General features: G+C 42.1%; 1 protein-coding gene across 1 annotated transcript; it reads right to left on the bottom strand.

The window, feature by feature from the left end:
• Nucleotides 1–372: 372 nt before the first annotated feature.
• On the bottom strand, nucleotides 373–18,272 carry ticrr (TopBP1-interacting, checkpoint, and replication regulator). The gene is made up of 21 exons (XM_080438654.1): nucleotides 16,995–18,272; nucleotides 16,273–16,531; nucleotides 15,675–15,913; nucleotides 14,552–14,774; nucleotides 14,065–14,209; nucleotides 13,427–13,572; nucleotides 11,261–11,470; nucleotides 11,023–11,168; nucleotides 10,100–10,200; nucleotides 9,853–9,943; nucleotides 9,498–9,580; nucleotides 8,775–9,002; nucleotides 7,893–7,980; nucleotides 7,247–7,319; nucleotides 6,463–6,594; nucleotides 6,264–6,354; nucleotides 6,092–6,150; nucleotides 5,599–5,876; nucleotides 2,120–4,313; nucleotides 1,495–1,614; nucleotides 373–921 (listed from the first exon to the last, which is right to left on the bottom strand). Exons 1-21 carry the CDS (start codon nucleotides 17,685–17,687, stop codon nucleotides 824–826), a joined length of 5,697 nt encoding a protein of 1,898 aa, XP_080294780.1. The 5' UTR covers nucleotides 17,688–18,272; the 3' UTR covers nucleotides 373–823.
• Nucleotides 18,273–18,463: the final 191 nt, after the last annotated feature.

Below are 18,463 nucleotides of genomic sequence, written 5' to 3' on the forward strand. Positions count from 1 at the left end.
CTTCCTGGTTGCTATGTTGTTGTTGTCGTCGTCGTCCTCGCATCAAAGTGCCCCGCGCCTAAGTGCCCCGCGCCTAAAAACAAGCGCTCCCCTTCCAATTTACCTGGAATGCCAATTTACCTGTGACATATATACTATTGTGTGCATGCTGGAAATTAAGAACATTACTTTTTTTACACTCTGTAGCATTCAAGATTGTGGAAGTTGTCTGGCTTGAGAGACTGCTTGGTCCACAAATTTACTAATTCCATGATATTTAAAAAATTCTACGACCCGATTCCATGATCCCCAAATAAATAAAATCATACCTACAAGATTTATTTAAGAAACATAGTATTTATTTACAAAAAACTTTCACAATATATTTACATTATAAGTCACCAGTTCTTTCCTTTTATTTAAAATAGAATTTGAGATAAAACAAAATACAAACTAATAAATAAACAGGTATATTACAGAAAAAGTGGTTTCTGAATTGATTGCGAAATGGCTGATTGCAATGTTGACAAACAAGGAAGTGACGGCATTTAAAATGACCACTTTCCAAGTTACAGGTGTGGACTTCACAGCAAAAGTCATTTGAGATATCTTGACAGTTGCTCTACAACATTAAGACATTTGTAGCCGCATATTTAGAGGGACATGGATCAACTTAATTCCCAAAATACATTGTTGAGACCTGGATGAGAAATATTACCTTTTAGGAACGCAACACCCATGCGACAAAATATGTCTCAGATGGTGTATTAGTGTGTAATGGTGAACTGCAATTGTTGTTTAGAATAGAATTGAATTAAAAAGTCAGAGTGTCAGGAGCAGTGGTTCAATCCAATAGTCTTTTCCTGCTGAAGGATTTCCCTGTGGTTGAATGCCTGAAGGGAGAGCGTTCCATCTCAACAGTCCTCTCACATACTGCTTCATCTACAGGATTAGTGGAAAGTAATTTTTTTGTCAAGTCAAGTCTATTTTTATAGCACATTTCATACAAAGTAAACTCAATGTAATTCACATTAATTAACCAATTTCAACTAGCCGTCCCCAAGATTTTTTTGTGAGCTTATCGATCAGCTATTTTCGCCATGCGGCAACACAGTATGATGATAAAAAGATGAGACTTAAGTGGTTTAGAGACAACTAAAATATATCTACAAAGTATAGTCCACCATCTCCATCCCACTCACATAGAATAAAGCATTTATAAAGCCCATCCATCCACACACCCCAACAACACCCACAGGATATAGCAACCCACACAAGTCTTGTTTTTATAAGTGACAGATATCAGGTTAGCCACTGGCTCCCTCTTGTGGATATAACGGTGCTTTAAACTATTTGCTTTCTTTTCCCCCCTTCAAATAGAACATAATAAATAACTATTTGACAATGTGTCCCCTTTAACACTACATTTATAACAATATTTTAACTGAGATATGTCCAATACAACCAGGTCATCCAATGCCAACCAACCGAACAAAAACAATGTCAGTGTTTTACCTTTAAAGTGGGGCCTTCTCCTGGCTGATCTACCCTCAAACAACAGCGGAGACTGAGTGAGAGCGAAAATCCCACTGGCTGTCACCGTCTTCCTCCTCTTGGCGCTCGGTGGCGTCGCCACTGGACAACATAATGAAACCATGAAAAGGATTAATGGTTGCACGGATGGATAAAGAGATGAGATTCATTAATACACTTTGAATTTCAAAGTTAAGGCATCAGTTTAAAAACTCTATAGATCAATTATTTAGCTGTATGCAGTTGCAGTGTTTACAATACAAAGCGTTAATGTGTTCATCATTGGAGCTAAGTAAACTTTTAAATTTATTCAGCACAATTAGTGTATAAGTATGAGCTAAAGATTTACATCTTTACCACAGTGCTAAAGGGAACATGTGGATACAAGAAAGCATGCAAAACGAAGTTGCACCCTTGAAACAAATCAAACTTCACTTAAACCACAACCAACAAAAACAATAAGAAATGTGATCAAATGGTCTATGATCTAGTATTAATGTATAAACAAAATTAGGGTCTACAACATATTGTCCACTCCATTAACTAAAATATATAATATTTTGGAATAAAATTCCTTCAGGTCTTATTCATAAACATCTGATCTTACAACACTTCAGGTCTCCATCTCCTGCCATCCACCCCTGGTGATCTCTTGTCTGAGGACCAGTTTCATCAACCTGCTTGGCCAGGCTCTCAATCCAGTCCATGTCCCCCTGTGGAGAAACAGGAGATGCATCTTCTCCTATCAGAGGTGACCTCCTAGAGGGTGCACTCGGTGCAGCAGCTTTACTGCATGAAGGCTCGTCTGTGTTCTCGTTATCCTGTAACCTCCTCACACCGAGCTCCACCTCCTCCAGTAGCTCCTGCTTTCGAGCATGTTCCTTGCCTCCAAATACACTGGCCTGCGCTCTCTTCTTCCTGGGCCAACTTTTAAGGTTGTCTGGGTTCACCCGCCCCATGTTCTGGGGAGATGGGGTCAGGGGAACGGCCTCTGTCGGTGCTAGGGGTGACATGGCTCCTGCCGCAGCGCAGTGCTGTGTAGGGGTATAGGATTGGCAGATGTAGGTTTGGACACCTTTGCCAGGCGTGCTCTTGGCTGGAGTGACATGAGAGCAGAGTGAAGGTGAGACACAACCAGGATCTCTGTGTTTAGAGAGCAGAGGCAAAGGACTGTCCAGCTGAAAGGGATTGAAAGCCACTGAGGGGCTCTGACCTCCTGATCTGGGATCTCCACCGTCAGCAGTAAAGGAGTCGGTGCGTCTGAATTTGAGCTTTGGAAGCCCTGATTTTTGCATTTCCACTAGTTCCACTTGGTACATCAATGGATTCGGAGTAGTAACACCCTTCCTTCGACGAGGTGTCCCTGAACTCCTTGGGGTTGAAAAGCGAGGTGAATCAGAGTAGCCCCATCGAACTGCTGCTTCCCTCTGTTGGCGGTCGGGCGTCTGTCGAAAGCCGTAGCTTCGTGCTGGGGTTACTTGAGCTGGTAGAGGGTACGATCTTGGAGAGGATGCTGCTGTAAACTCAAAGGCTTCGCTGGACTTGGAGGGCTTCCTGGAGAAGCTGATGTTCATTTTGAGGCCTTGGGTGAGTTCATGCTTTACAATAGCAGCATCAATGATATCCATGCTGTCGCCGTCACTTGCTGTCTTCATGCTGATGTGAGAAGAGTCTGTGTGGGAACTGGTTTCGGAGGACTGTGAAGATTCAGACAAGGTTTTTTGTTGTGCCTGTGTTTCGCACTCAATATTTTCTGTTGTTACACAGTCGCTGGTCATAGCACAGCTAGAGTCTGTGTTTGGTTTGGAAGGAGGTAGGCTCTCACTAGATTGGGATCTCAAGTTGTGCCTGGTCCTGTTTTTAGCACTTTGGCCAGGCCTGGGTTTCTCTGGAGTTTGTGTAAGAGTTGAGCCTTTTACTCGAGTCAATTCTGGTTTACAAGGAGACACAATATTTTTGACAGGTGTTCTTCCAGAGCGGGTGACAATTTGATATGCAAAAACAGGGCTCTTGTTTAGGGTTATGGTGTTGTGTGTGCGTGGGGAAAGGTTTGGGGGCGAGGTAGATTTGGGAGTTTCCTGAGAACGAACAATTGCGACTTCCTTCACCGGGGTGGTCATCTTGTCTTGTCTTTTAATGAAACTATGACATGGCTTCTCTGGTGTCACCACATTGCTTCTTGCTAATGTTTGAGGAGGCTTCAGTGGAGTTACAGGGGAACTGAAGCTATGTGCTACGTGGGCAGTTTTATCAGGACTGTGGAAAACTTTTCTTTTGGCACCAGAACGTTTAGAGGGACTGTCAAAATTGTTTCTGGAGGCTTTCAACAACCTCGGGGAGGTACGAGTGGAATTGATACAGGGCGACTCTGGCACTTTGAAAGTACTGTTTTCCGTGTGTCTAAATTTCCGGGGTGACGGTGACCAGGTGACACTCTTTCTGGGTGTTACTGTTCTTGAACATGGACTCCTGAGTGAATAAGCTCCAGTAGGTGACACGTGTTCCGACATTATGGCCTTGATAGGCGTTTTAAGGATCCCCTTCAGTGGGGTCCTCACAGGGCTGTCTTTCTGAGGAGTACCCAGCACCAGGACTCTTCTGGTTGGGGACCTGAAGGGGCTGCCTCTGAGGGACATCCCCACCTGATGAGAGCAACCTGCTGCAGGGCTGTCTGGGACCAAGGTGGTACAGACCCTAGAGGATCCTGGGGTCCTGGGGGTCTGAGGGGTGCTGGGTGATCTGTTCCCATGAGCAGCCCTTCCAGTTTTACCAGGTGATTTTGTTGGGGTTTTGTTAGGACTCTGCAGGAAAGAACAGAGAAAGACGTTCAAATTGAACAAGCTTTAGTTAAATTGATAGCTATTTTTAAAGACCCATGTTTATAAACCCTACAGCTGTCAAATGTCAACTGAGCTCAGAAATAACATTTGATTTTTGGTCTTAACCCATTTTGGGCGGGAACCCCTATTTATAACTAAACCTTTCGGGATGGGAATCCCTTTTTCTTGTTGCTATGTACAGTATATAGCAACATACATTTGTTGTAATTTTTTTATAAATATTTGAAGTTTTTCAGAAAACTTGGCTGATTTCCAATGATATCTGATTATTATTAGATTTTGCCAATTGCCAACAAGCTTTACAAAAGGTAACCTGAACTAATATTTACTTAATGTCTGACAACATTCACACAACTATCAGAAGGCGTAACCCAGATCTGCCCAAATTCTGTTCAACTGTACAGTAGTTTAGTTGTCCACCATCATGCTAATTTATTTGACAGCCCTAATAATCACACAGGATGACTGAAAATGGGATTTAGTTCATCATTGATCAAACTCTCCCATGCCTTGTTGGATTTAAGCTTGGAATTGAATGCCTGATGACAGAAAATGTATGTAAAATGTTATTGGTTGCATCTTCCTTGCCAACGGCTCACCTAAACACAGGCAGGTGATCTGCAGAGATCTCAGATCTATGAGAAGCTAATTTAATTATATTTTAATTTCTTTGATTCAGTGTCAGCTAACGGCAGATTCGCGTTTTATTCCAGTGTAGCCCTGAACTGTAACAACAGTTACAACAAAATTCACCAAGAGGGAAATTTATAGTGCATCGGACAGATCCAGATTCAGCATAACTATCTAGCGGCAGTGGCCCAGGAAGTACAGGGTTCGATCTGGGAACCGGAAGGACACTGGTTTGAGCTTATGTTTTAGAAATATGATGCCAAAGAGGCTTCCAGTAGATGTATTCAATTGTACTTACAAGGTGACATATGCCAAAAACGCTAGCTGGATTTTAAGCCAATAGAACAGCTCTTTAAAAGAATAATTTCATTCATTTTACTGTCTCTTTAAGAGTGGGTGTTAAGAGAAGTCTGTCCTTGAATTATGTAATAGTGCCTCTTTTTAAGTACTCGAAGGAGACAAGATTAGAGTGAGTGAAAAAAAGTTAAAGCCAAACTTTTACCCCTCAAAAATAATCATAGTCATTACTACCTGGATAATGTAATATTTTTTTAACATTTGCAGACAAAATAAGCACTTCGCCAATGAAAAAAATAAACAAAAAGGGAGAACACACCTCAAACACATCAGAGTTACCAGACGACAGCAATCTCCTGCTGGCCCTGGTGGGGTAGGAGTCAAAGGAGGTGGTGGTGGAGGGGCGACCAGGGGACTGAGCTGCTCCAAAAAGGATACGGTGAGGAGAGTGGACAGCCCTGGGGTTGACACCACTGACAGAGAGCTGGGAGGAGGACAACGCTTTGTCCAGGTTGCGGGAACGAGGCTGAGAGCTGGAGTAGAAGACGCTGGAATTTCTTCTGGCAAATGACTTTATCCTCGGGCTCCTCCTCAGCTCTAATAGAAAGGCAATGTCAAGGGTCAATCAATACAAAAAATCTGTGGCCCACAACATATTTTCTTTCCTCACTTTGAAAAGCTGAAAAGCAGGGTCTGCTCTAAAAGATAATGTCAAACTGTTTTCTTTGCTTATTTTTTTATTTAAAGAAACAATATTCTTTGTAACTAGTTTTTGCAGTTCATCAGCCCCCCCCCCCCCCCAATCCGAGTACCTTCTGAAGGCTTCACTGGTGACTCCTCCACTATGCAATCATCCTCTGGGGCAGACCTCCTGTAAACAAGTGGACAAACAGTGCTTAAGCCTAATTTATTTATACTTCCACCTTAATGTGTCATTTAGAATATCCTTCTTGTTTAAGGTTCATGTTTCCCTATTATTCATACCTTCCCATTCTCTGTCTGTACAGTAGGCGGCTGGACACCTGTTTGTGGTGGGGCGTTTCACATACTTTCTTCGTCAGGAGTGCATGTGTTTCTGAAAAGCCAACATTTCATTAGAACATCACATAAATGAAACCAACCAGGGTGGAAATTGAAGCCTAAGCCTGGGTAAGCCACTGAAGATGACTAAAGTCATCATTACCTTCTGACTCCCGAGAGTGTTTGTGGTTGAGTCCTTCCACAGCAGACACAGACTGACTCCTGGGCAGTTTGGAGCGCTTGGATACAGAGGCCTTCTCCTGGTTGAACAGGTTCCTCCGCACCTTGGTCACCTCTAGAGGCAGTCATCACATCATCAATACTGACTAATCCTTTGCCGACCAAAATTATTCAATGACAACACAAAAAAGTTAACCATCTCTTTGCCTCTAAATTCTGGAATTCTAGCCCTTACATCACATGGAATCAGTGTGTGGACACATTGCGTTAACCAGATGAATCCTAGTGTACCTATTCTGGGCATGTCATAATAGGCAAACATTCAAGAATACTTTAAGTGATATTGTAGAAGAGAACACACTTGGAGCAGCTCAGACTTTAAGTGGTTAATTTGTTTTTAAATTGCTCTCCATCTTTTGTATGGATGTGGTACATTTAACCTTCATGACCTGTGCACTTCTTTACTCTCGTCAATGTGAGAGATGTGTGATGTCATAAAACATGTATTCAACGTGTAAACAGGCAGGTTAGGTAAAAGTTTTGGATGACATTGCTCATCGTTAGACAATTTAGAGCTGCTATGTCGTGACTAACACTGTAATAGTTTTTGGCCACTTAAGCTAGGTGAAACCTGCCAAATAGACAAACTAGTATGTTCTCTACTATTATCTTGATGTATATTGTATTGTTGTTAGCACAGTATTGCAGAACATGCCACACCAATATCATGTTGCTTGTACTTGAATGAGTGACCGCACATACTGTACCTTGTGCTGCTTGTTTCTGAGGTGGTGGCTCTGGAACTGGTTTCTCCACTGGAACACTCGGTTTAGCTTTGGTCTGTGGGGTAAGACAATAGGTAATAGTGTAAGGCATTTCTAAAAATTACTATTCATGAATAATACAATTACAATCAGAATGAGGTGAAACAAGTGGCCAGTAAATGCCCAAATTAAACACCATCCTGATGGATAGAATTTACTACATAGGGCATAACAATGACCATAGGAAAGTCACATCACAGTTAAATATTTGAAAATTAATGTTATTATAATTGATTGATTATATTCTGGTCAGAATTTATATTCAATGAAATATGGTACGTCTTGAGAATGGCACTTTGAGAACTTGAAGCTTGGTATGTCATTTGTATCTGTCAACTCCTGTTAAATTTGTGAATTTAATGTATTTTTAAAAATACTTTGAGATGCACTGAATCGTTTAAGGAATCTTCACCGAATCGCTATGAAGTCAGAGATTATATTATGGCCCTGCGATGTGTATTTTCGTAAAAAAGTATTTGATCTGCATGCCAAAAAGCCTTTTAAGTAAATAAATATATTGTACCAGTGTGGCCATAAAAATATCAGAGAGGAGACTATAGGCATGCGTTATGTGTTGTATTCAGCTTACAGTTTTGGTGGTCTTTCTCGGGATCTCTATTTGGCGAAGACTCTGTGATGCTTCCGTCATACTGCGATGGCGAGTCAGCATCCCACTCCTGAAACAAGTTAATAATAATTAATAATGAAAAAATAATAGACATGAAAACTATATTAGACCCATCATTACTCTACACTCTTTGCCTGTGATTCTAATATTTTATTAATTACTTAGGACCAGGCTCCAGGTTATATGCTAATCCCTTATATCTGCAGAAACAGTGTCCTCTTTTAAAATCAGCCTTAAGAACTGTTCTCCCAGACCTCTTTGATGGTTAGAATGTGTGTGCTATGTGCTAGTTCTTTGTTTGTTCTGCATGTGGGGGGCGTGGGGTCATTAAATGCTGAACCATTTGGATGAGTGGGGTTTTAAATGCTTTCAGTACATGTGTGGATGGTAGGTGCATTACGTTTGCACCTGCATGTGCTATGCAAATACATTTTTATTGACTAAAATCCTTACTTAGGGCCCTCTTAAGCGGAAAACACAATGCCTACGCAGCTGCGATGCATCACTGACGTGCGTGAAGTGCCGCCTGCCGCGCAATGCATGTAGAAAACCATTGAGAACACACACAGTGCATTCTCTTTTTTCTGGTAGGTTTTTTAAATGACTGGATTGTGTGCCATAGCCATACAACTCTGGATAGTTCTTCTCTATTTCAACAATCAGTCTCCCCTCGTCCATTGTGCCATGACAACAACAGGTTGGGACTATGCTGTGGAGGCAGAAGAGTTGCCATGCCTACCACGGGTACCCGGATGTATTAAATAAATCAGTAATAGCAAGTATAGTTTGTGATGTGATGTCTCAACCTACAATCAGTCCCACCATAAACCCCCCCTTCCTCACCTCCTCTTGCTGGGGGAGCGCTTTCTCAGGTCTTGTAGCCCATCCCCAGCATCTGAGGCTCCCATGATTGAGAGCGAAGGGGAGATGGTGGAAGGAGACAAGCTGTCCTTGTTAAGAGACTCGTCACTGAAGAAGTCCGAAGGCAGTGCAGCCAGTAGGGCATCAGGCAGCTGGCTGCCCAGACTGTTGTAGATGTCAGCCAACAGCCTGGGGATGGTTGTCAAAAACCTGACAGGACATGGTGGACAGTATAGTGTTTAGAATATAGTGAGTCAGAATTACTACAATTCTCAACTTGAAAAATGTGCTCCTTGGACCACAGGTCTCCGCCAGGGCAGGTAGCTTATTGTGGGCCAGCAATGTTTCACGGACAGATCCGTCTTAATTACATGACTATAATACTGAATTGCGTGATGTTTGGACAAAATCTGTACGAGTAATATCAAAATTGGCCTGCTGGTGGCGCTATAACTGGCCTATGTGAAAATATTGTGGCAGAGGTTCTGCTCTGGCATCCAGGAAGTGTGTGCGCAGAGTTTCACGCCGATTGGGCCAACGGTGCCGGAGATTAGCTGTGCACAGACGGACGAACACACACACACACACACACACACAAGGACGGACAGACAGGGGTGAAAACATAGTCTCGGCCACACCTTCGGCCTGGTGGATTTTTTTTATTGTGTGACGAGTCACATTGACAGCCAGATAAAAGTCACTCACCTAGGAAGGAGCTCATCCTGCAGGAACTTAGTGAGACAGACCGGGTCTTTAGTTAGAGAGATCATCCTCAGCATATCAGCCACCTAAGCAGCAAGTTTCATTTATTGTTTTATTTTCATTAGTAACTTACAAATACATTTTAAGTTAGTCAAAACCCTCAACATACCCTCAACATAACAATTTCCCTCAATGGGTCCTCAAGCTCTTTATTAGTTTAAGGGCATTTTATTGGAGCACAGTCAAACTGAACGCATTAAGGAAAAACAAAGGGTCATGTCAAATGTGTCAGAAAATAATCTATTCTGCAATGAAAGGCCTTTTTCTGTTTAAAACTAAAAACATTTGTGTATCCTACCTCCTCCACCATCTCTTCTGTTGCTGATGCATCAATCTGTCCTGGAGAGAGTCTACACAACTCCAACCTCAGCACCGCCTGCAGCTTGCACCTAGGAGACAGAGAGACACACACACACACACACACACACACACACACACATAAATATGGTGGTCTAATTAACTGCAGAGTTTAATCAGATAATCTACAGATTAATTTATTAGGAAAATAATCGCTACTTGCACCCCTACATGTTACAAAAACTTACTCTCTGACTTTGCTTTCAGGATCAGAGGCAGCACCATAAAACTCCCTGATGGATTTAGTGGACTTAAGAAGATGCTGCTGGACAAACTGAAAGGTCTTTACCTGTAAAGCGCAAGAGAAGACAAACAAATGATACATTATATGGATTGGTGTCGTATACAGAAACATGGATTATTGTGGATAGTATAATAATTCACTAATTCTTTACTTATAGGTTATACCTTTCAATGGTAAGGTTTTATTTTTTTAAGGTTGTTGTCTGACAGGTAAATATTTAACTGTTGTTGGGAGATTATAGAGACAAGACAGTAAGAAAACAAATAGGGAGACAGTGTAGGTGAGTCAGACAACAGGAATGCTGAGAGGGAGACGGTGTAGGAGAGACAGTAGGAATACAGAAGGAGACGGGGTATGACATACAGACAGTAGAAAAGCTGAGAGGGGGACAATGTACGAGGAGACACAGGACAGTATGTGCTACTCTGGAGAACAGCTTAACCAATATCAATGCAGTCCACATTCTGTCCCTTAATGTAAAAGCCTGGAGCTTTTCTTAAATATCAAATGAACTGAGATTTTGATACCAGGACTGACCGAATGTAAATGTTATATACACTTTAAGACTGTTGGCTCATAATTTGTACACAAACCAGAGGATTCATCTTCATCTTCCGAGTTGCATTAGATCGGAAAGTTATAAAAACAATGATTTGATCATCAATGAATAGAATTGATTGAATATGTAGTTAAAGTAATTGTATCTAATATCCATAACTCAGTTGGTCAATTAAATTCTTGACTTTATTTTAAGTCTTTACATCAGTACCATATAACTAAATATTTATTTGGAAGAAATAGGGAGTTGTCTCAAGATCTTAAAAAGGAGAAAAGAAAAGGAAAATACAGCAATGCTGTTTGTCTCACTGCCAGGTCTGTCTTCGGTGTGATGAAGGATTTGAGAGCAGCCAGAAAGTTGTGGGTTCCAGTGAGGATGCACAAATCTCTCTCAGCTACGGTCTTCTCATAACTGGACTTCAGATGAGCCACCAGCTCGGTCTCACTGCTGAAGACTGATGAGAGGGACAAAAACATGGTTAAATCAATGTCCAAATAATAACCAGTTTTTGTAGTATTACTAAGGCTAAGACTATCAACCACTCACTCTGATGGCTGGCTCCTCCAGGTTTGGTCTTGTCACCCGAGCATCTCCTCCCTGGCTTGTCGTGGCCTTTGCCCTCTGAGCCCTGGTGTTCGGTCTCAGCCTGACCTAGTTCGCGCTGGGCCTTGACATTGAGTCGCGCTACATTCAGCATCTGTAGGGAGCGACTCATCGTCTTCATCTTCTGCTTCACAGGCGTGCGCTGGGCCCCACCTACAGGCAGAATGAGGCAAGTGACGGAAAAGGAAGAAGACATGGGTGACCTCACGCTTAACCACAATAATAAACAATATATCTGTTCAGATCCTTTGACTAGTTGTTTGAGCTGCATGTGAGAGTGCGTCTACCTCGCGTATAAACAACCATTCGCATGCCTCTTACCAAAGCTTACAAAAGCTGCAGTTTCAACAGCGTGAATTAACATAGGAATGACCCTGGCTGGATGCATATGGTCCATTGTGTGACCTTCTAAGTACTGTAGGTGTAGGCGTAGATGTTCCCTGAAGCAGTCTAAAGAAAACGTTTGGATAACAGTGGCTGATGGATTCATTAACTAAATTACAGAGGTGACGTCTGCAAGGTAAATGTATATGACAACACTAAAGTATCCCCATTATGCAAGTAAATAGAATATAATTCGATATATATTGTGATTTTTGATAAGTTATTTCAATCGGCGATCGTACGTGTTCACATGTATGCACGAGCATGTGTACGTGTGTGTAACGAAACACTTCACTAGTTAAAAAAAGCCACAGTACACCACTTTCCCAACCGGTTCTGATTTATTACTTACATTGAAAAGCAAAAATGTTATAATAAAAGAAATTATTGATTGATTGATTTTTCAGCTTTTCCTAAAATTCCCTAACCTACTAGTGAGTTTGCAAACTGACAGATTCCTCAATGTTACATTTCTATTTGTTACCAACATAAAATAACCAGAAACATCCTCAATGCAAGTGTATCATATGCCCGAGTTTCCCTGTTTTGTTTTCTTTCAAAGAGTATATTTTTTGGCCACAACAGCTTTGCCTATTGGCACTGGGCGCTTATGTCCTTGGAGGTTTGTAAAGATGTAATCTCTCAAGAACAGATTCTGCACTGCGTGAGAATCTGTCGTGAAGGCTCGTCGTAACATGTACACACTGGGCTACAAGTGGGCGTGCCTTCAGATCAGGAAGCAGGCCGCGCTTTACCCAATCAAATGTAGTGGGCGGGATTCACATGTCCGTCGATCTTTCCCCCTCGAAACAAACCGAAACTAATTTAACAATAGCGTCCGCGGAGCAGACAAAACCACGGAAATATATTCACATTTTAACTTACTCTTTCATCATAGAAACAAGTGGGCTTATAACCAAAACGATCCATGTTCTCTGGGAGAAGTGGTGTTAGTGTTCCGTGTAGAAATATTGTTAGTGGGAATGAAAACACAAGCGCACCAACCGGAAGTGACGCGGCATAGGCATACACAAACACTGGTCTCCTTGTGCTCTGGCTCTACGTTTTCTTCCCCCCAGAGCCAACAGACATAGAACAAACAGCAGAGGGCGCTGTTTTTCATTTTCAGTTGGCGATGGGTTCCCAGATTGGTAAAGATGTGACTTTTCAAAACAGGCTTGATGGTTACATCAAACGTGTAACCAACACGTGTGATGCCATCATTTCACAACGTCAACATTTCATGGAGAAATACATAGAAGACAGGGTCTTTTTTGCCACACTATTATTGATTTCCTCACATTAGATCAATTTAGGTTCAAACTTGGCCAAGCTTCCCTATAATACATGATTATAACAAACATATCCTGCAGTGGTTGGAGATGGTCTCCCTACTCTTCCATTGAGAAATGTTTACCCTGGTGTCAGGCAGGACACCATGTGGTCAATAAAGTTATTAGAAGCACATGGCGCACTGGATTGGACACTAGATGTGCCGCCCTCTTTATTGTAGTTCGGACACTGTTGTAATTAACTCTCTCCGTCAGGAGAGGAAAACAGACAAAAATAGGATTGTAGCTTTAACAGACAGAAGTGGTGATCTAGCTTCTCCGTAATTGTTTTGATCTTTTACATTCATATTAGATTAGTTTGTGTTCATCACCTGTGTGTGTAATGTTATAACAGATATTATCAAAAGAGCATTCTTAGGTGCCGCATTCTTACGTTTCTTAGTTCTGTTGTTTCCAGGGCCCTGCGAGGCCTGGTACAGTTCAGCGAGGCTGCTGACTAGCTCCTGCTGCAGTGCAGACAACTCCTCTCCCTGGGTCTCCTCTACTCCTCCTGGCTGCTCTGGAACAGCATTCAACAGTCTATAGAGAGCGAGAGACACAGAGACAGACAGACAGACACACAAGAATATTTGTGCATTACTGTTTGTTGCTAAAACTACGTTATCTTGTGATTCTGAAGAAATTAGACATGGCTTTCAAGCAGTTTCTATTTTGTCTGACTAAATGTGTATCTTTTATAGCAGTTCAATAGACATTTTTTATAGAGCTGAGTATCATATCACTGGATATCAATTTCTTTCAATACTGGTTGCATGTACCAGTTCTATCAAATTATTTTAAATAAGTTTCTAATTAATGACAAAATAAACTGTTAATATCTGTAAGATGTGTACATGCCATCCTAAACTCAAAAATTATGTTTTCAGTGGTAATCAATGCAAAAAATACCGAATTCAATTTGCAGCAAATCATAACAAAAGTAGTATTAATGGCAATGGTTCTGACAGTTCAATAATGGCAGTGAGAGAGCAGTTGCAGTCCTTTTAGGAATAGTGCAGTATAGAGCCATACCTCATTGACTCCATTAGATGGGAGCTGACTCCTGACTGGTCAGATTGAGGGAACCAGCTCTCCGTTAGGCTTGTCATCACTGGGCTGGAACAATGTCTAAGCTCCTGTTGAGCCCATTCTGGAACACGGTGCTCCATCGGCTGGACTGAGGAGCAAAAACATCTTAAAGTCACCCTTTTACTGGTAAATTCTAGTGTTTTCATACCTGCACCCAATGGAGCGGGTGTATTGTGAATGCCCCAGTCTGTTTGTTTAACTGTCACAGCAATAACTCAAGACAGCGTTAAGCCACTGTTGCTCAGGAGTGGGCCTGTCTCAATTATTACATAATCGCTGAATCGCAATTATTTGAGATACAAATTTATTTTGCATAATCGGCATAATCATTTCCATGTTGAAAATTTTTCATACATTTTCCAAAACAATTGCCGAAATAGTAGATCTACAAGCTCATCATAATCCCGTCGCATTAACATTATTTCCTCACCCTCCTCAGTGTTTACATCCTGCTCCATGACCACAGACAGGACACTGTTGACCACATCTGGTAGGTCGGAGAACATATCGGCATCAGCCGTATCGGCATCAGCCGTCAGAGGCAAGCTAAGGTGGGCAATGTCAGGTTGGAAGATGGTGAGCAGAGCGTTGAAGGGAGACAGAGGAGAGAGTATGGCCGAGCACAACACACCACTGTCATTCACCTCAGCAAACTGGAAAGAAACGAGAGGGGACAGAAGGGCTTTATTACAGACAGCACAAATTTATGAGAAGAATATGGAAGTTTGTAATCATTATTAGATTAACCTAAGAACATGGCTGAGAGTATGATGATACAAGATCATTTCCCTCTAAAACAAATGTGGTCCCAAATTGTTGAATTATGACATCTTTATGATCAACAAACGAAACCTATGCTCAACCATATCTGGGATGTGGAATAAACACACAAATTAACCCTATATGGGTGCTGAGATAAATGTGTTTTTTTATGTGTTTAGCTTTTGTTCTGGTTTGGTTATTGAAGACTATTAGATTTTTTTATTTTTATTATTTTATTCTATGCCAGACAATTGAGAAATGGTAGATATTGCTATTAGGGCTGTCGGACGTGCATATTGCGCTGTTCTGTGGCCAGCATCAAATGAGGGAACAAGGCCATGCCATGTTAATAAAAAAATATAGGCAAAACAAAAAGCTCATACAATCTTACCAGATAAAATATCTACCCCTCCCCCCCATTTACTACCATCAGATCTGCAGGCAGGTGCATAACTGATGACAATGATGAGAATGGAAACAAGTGTTCCAAGCAAACGCTCTCACACAACACAGATACTGACAGGGATGGACACTTAAGACACATAAACACAAAGCACTGCCTGGGGCTGTGATAATTTTTACTTTTTTAGATGATCTATTTTTGCTTGCAACAAGTCCACGCAGTTTCTACAGGAGTTAAATATATGTTTCTTAAAACAAAGACAACAGTACACCATGTTGTGTTTTATAGGTAATATTTGGTGATATTGTTATTGGTGGTGCCGTTTCACTGCCGATTCCGAATGAAAGAATAATAAACACTGGCATCAGCCAATGGTTCTACAGCTCACCATGTGCAGATCAAGTGTGGTGAGCAGCTCCATTAGGAGTTGCTGAAAGGCTGTTTGGCCCGGGTCCTTGTTGTTACTGGGACACTGGAGGATCCATGACTCTGAGGAGGTCTTTGTTGGTGGTGGGGCTCTCCAACCCTGGAGAACCCCTTTCAGACACACCTCCACCGGCTGAGGGAAGAGCTTCTGCCAGCAAGACACTGGCTCTACAGATACACTGCAGGTCTGGGTAGTATTGCCTGGGTTTTGGGAGAAGGTAATTATAGCATTCAGATTCATTGTACTTACTTTATTTATAAAATGATTAAAGATAGAGCGAGGTAGTATGCTCTACACAGAATCAGCGCATGGGTGTTAGGGTGGGTGGAGAATAGCAGAATATGAATGATGGCAAGACAAGTATATATGTTAGTTACTTTACATTTTTCAAAAGCAAAACCTGGAATTGTTTTACTTTTCAACATGAATTTTAAGTCACATAAACAAACGGTCATGTTTTTCTCAGCGTGTGTTTGATGACTGCAATAATCCCACAGTGCAGTTGTGGAAAATGTTTATTTTTACTCAACACCTCCGACCTCCCAACCATGCAACCCACCTTGCCCCCAAATCAGAACACCTCCCAGGACAGGAAACGCCAGTCGGTAGAGCCGTTCAGAAGACAGAAGATATCCAATGCTGGATTCCAGAGGGAAAACCTCTCTCTCGGGGCCTAAATCCTGCACTGTCATCCCAGATGGCGTTCTCTGTGTGCAGGAGAGCTTCAGCAGAGCATCCATAGGAAGCTCTCTGCCTCCCAGTTGCCCCAGTATCTCTGACAGCTTCTGAGAACCAACGTGGTCCTCACACCTCAGCACCTAGTTTAAATCATTTATCAGGGCAATAACATACATTATACAAGAACTATACATTATGTCAGACATGCAACATGATTTTTGTTTCCTTGATCATATTTGAATCTATCTCACTGACAATCAGTTAAAGTAGAGCTCTAAGTGTGCAATGAAATAATTCAGTTCCTCTATCATTCCAGTCAGAAACACATACATGCATACATACATATATACATATATACATATATACACATACACACACAAAAACAGCCATCAACAATCAATGGATAATTCAGCAAATGCCATTTTCCTACGGTCCTACAGTAAATCTACTTCATAATGGCTTCAGTGTCACTGTCAGCACTAGTAAGTAATAAGTAGCATTGTTAAACCTTTATATTTTAGTTTAAATTAAATATCTGGATGACCAGCATCACAGCCAACATTAGGATTACGACTGATTCTGAAAAGGACCTTGTATATTTACCTGTAGGTAGGACCTGCTGTCAACCCAGTGCAGGACCACCCGTCGTTGGACCAACATGTCATGAAGCCCCCTGGACAGAATCTGATCTGACACATCCATGTGCATCATGTCTTGGACGCTAGTAGTAGATATGTATTCCCCGAGTTGTGCTCTCGAACGAGGACACTCCGACAGAACAAACAACACATTTCTCCCACCATCAGCTGAAGTGTCATCCTCTTGTGAGCTGCTGACTGCTTTCCCGACCGATCGGTTGGACTTCCTCGGTCTCAGGGACAGTTTGGTCGGAGAAGTGATGTCAGGTCTGTCCCACTGGAAGTCCAAAAGGGCCTCTTTCAGCGCATTCTGGACCGAGGAGGATGGACTGGGCTGCTGTTTTCGCCGAGCAGTAGTAGAGCATGCCTTGCCCTGCATGTCCCATTTGGCGTCGTATTCCATCTCAAAGTCCTCGAAGGTCTTGTGCCGAAGCTCCTTGAAGTCAGAGCCTCTGGACAGGTTGCCACTGCGGCCAGACCTGGACTTGAAAAACTTATAGCCCCAGCGCACCCTGTCGAAACCATACTTGTAGCCGAAATGCAGCAGGATCCGCAGAATCCCTCGTTTCAGTGGGTTTGTTGTGGCCGTTTCCGCTCGGATGTGATCGTCCCCACCACCGTCCAGATCAATGACAAACACCAAGTTGTGCAGAGCCATAATAATAGCACCAACAGCTCACTGGCCGCTGATCCATTTACAACAGGTCGCAGTTACTCCGAATGTAAGATCTGGCAGCATTCATTAAACGTATTTAAAGCCTAGTCTAGATGGACCTGTAAACACACTAGAAGTCTCAGCTGGATGTTGGATGAAATTAGATGAGACACGTCGTTGTGTTTATTAATGTAACAGTTTATAATATACCAAAGGGTAAAATAATACAGATGTCACCCATCATGTCCGAATGTAACGTTGCAGCTAACGCTGGTGGAGGAACGTATAACGTTGCCCAACTTGTCTGAAGTTAAGTTAGCTGTGTTTGCTAACTAGGCTAAAGCTAACAACAGTAGAAAGTAACTTTACCCAACTTGTCTGAAGTTAGCTGTTTTTGCTAACTAGGCTAAAGCTAACTACAGTAGAATGAATGCGCCCGCCGTGGCGCTGCTATTTGTTTCAAGCATATCGGTCCAGCACTGACGATACGTAAACAGATATACGCACTACTTCGGATAGGTTATGTAGTTTGTTTGTAACACGGAAGGTTGGGACGTTTTTTAAATTTCTACCATGTTCGCCATTTTCCTTTTTGCTCCTTGACTCTTCGCGCTCCTCGCACGCGAACCCACCCCTTGCTGTCATTGGCTGCATGGTACTGCACGAGCTGCACTGTCATTGGATCAAAGGAGACGAATGCTTGTTTATGATTTGCCAACGAGTCCTCTACCTTGTGATTGGCCAAATGAAGTGTCATTCATCCTTTTATGACAACGTGA

Source organism: Gymnoscopelus braueri, assembly GCF_963280865.1.
Source record: "Gymnoscopelus braueri genome assembly, chromosome: 9".
In the NCBI taxonomy this organism is placed as follows: domain Eukaryota; kingdom Metazoa; phylum Chordata; class Actinopteri; order Myctophiformes; family Myctophidae; genus Gymnoscopelus; species Gymnoscopelus braueri.

Bases quoted from the DNA above. Each gene is read 5' to 3' on its own strand.
- ticrr (XM_080438654.1), bottom strand. From the start codon at position 17,687: ATGGCTCTGCACAACTTGGTGTTTGTCATTGATCTGGACGGTGGTGGG. The intron at 15,914-16,272 runs GTGGGTTGCATG...CCCAAAACCCAG, and splicing joins TGTTCTGATTTGGGGGCAAG to GCAATACTACCCAGACCTGC. The intron at 7,981-8,774 runs GTGAGGAAGGGG...AACTTGTTTCAG, and splicing joins CGCTCCCCCAGCAAGAGGAG to GAGTGGGATGCTGACTCGCC.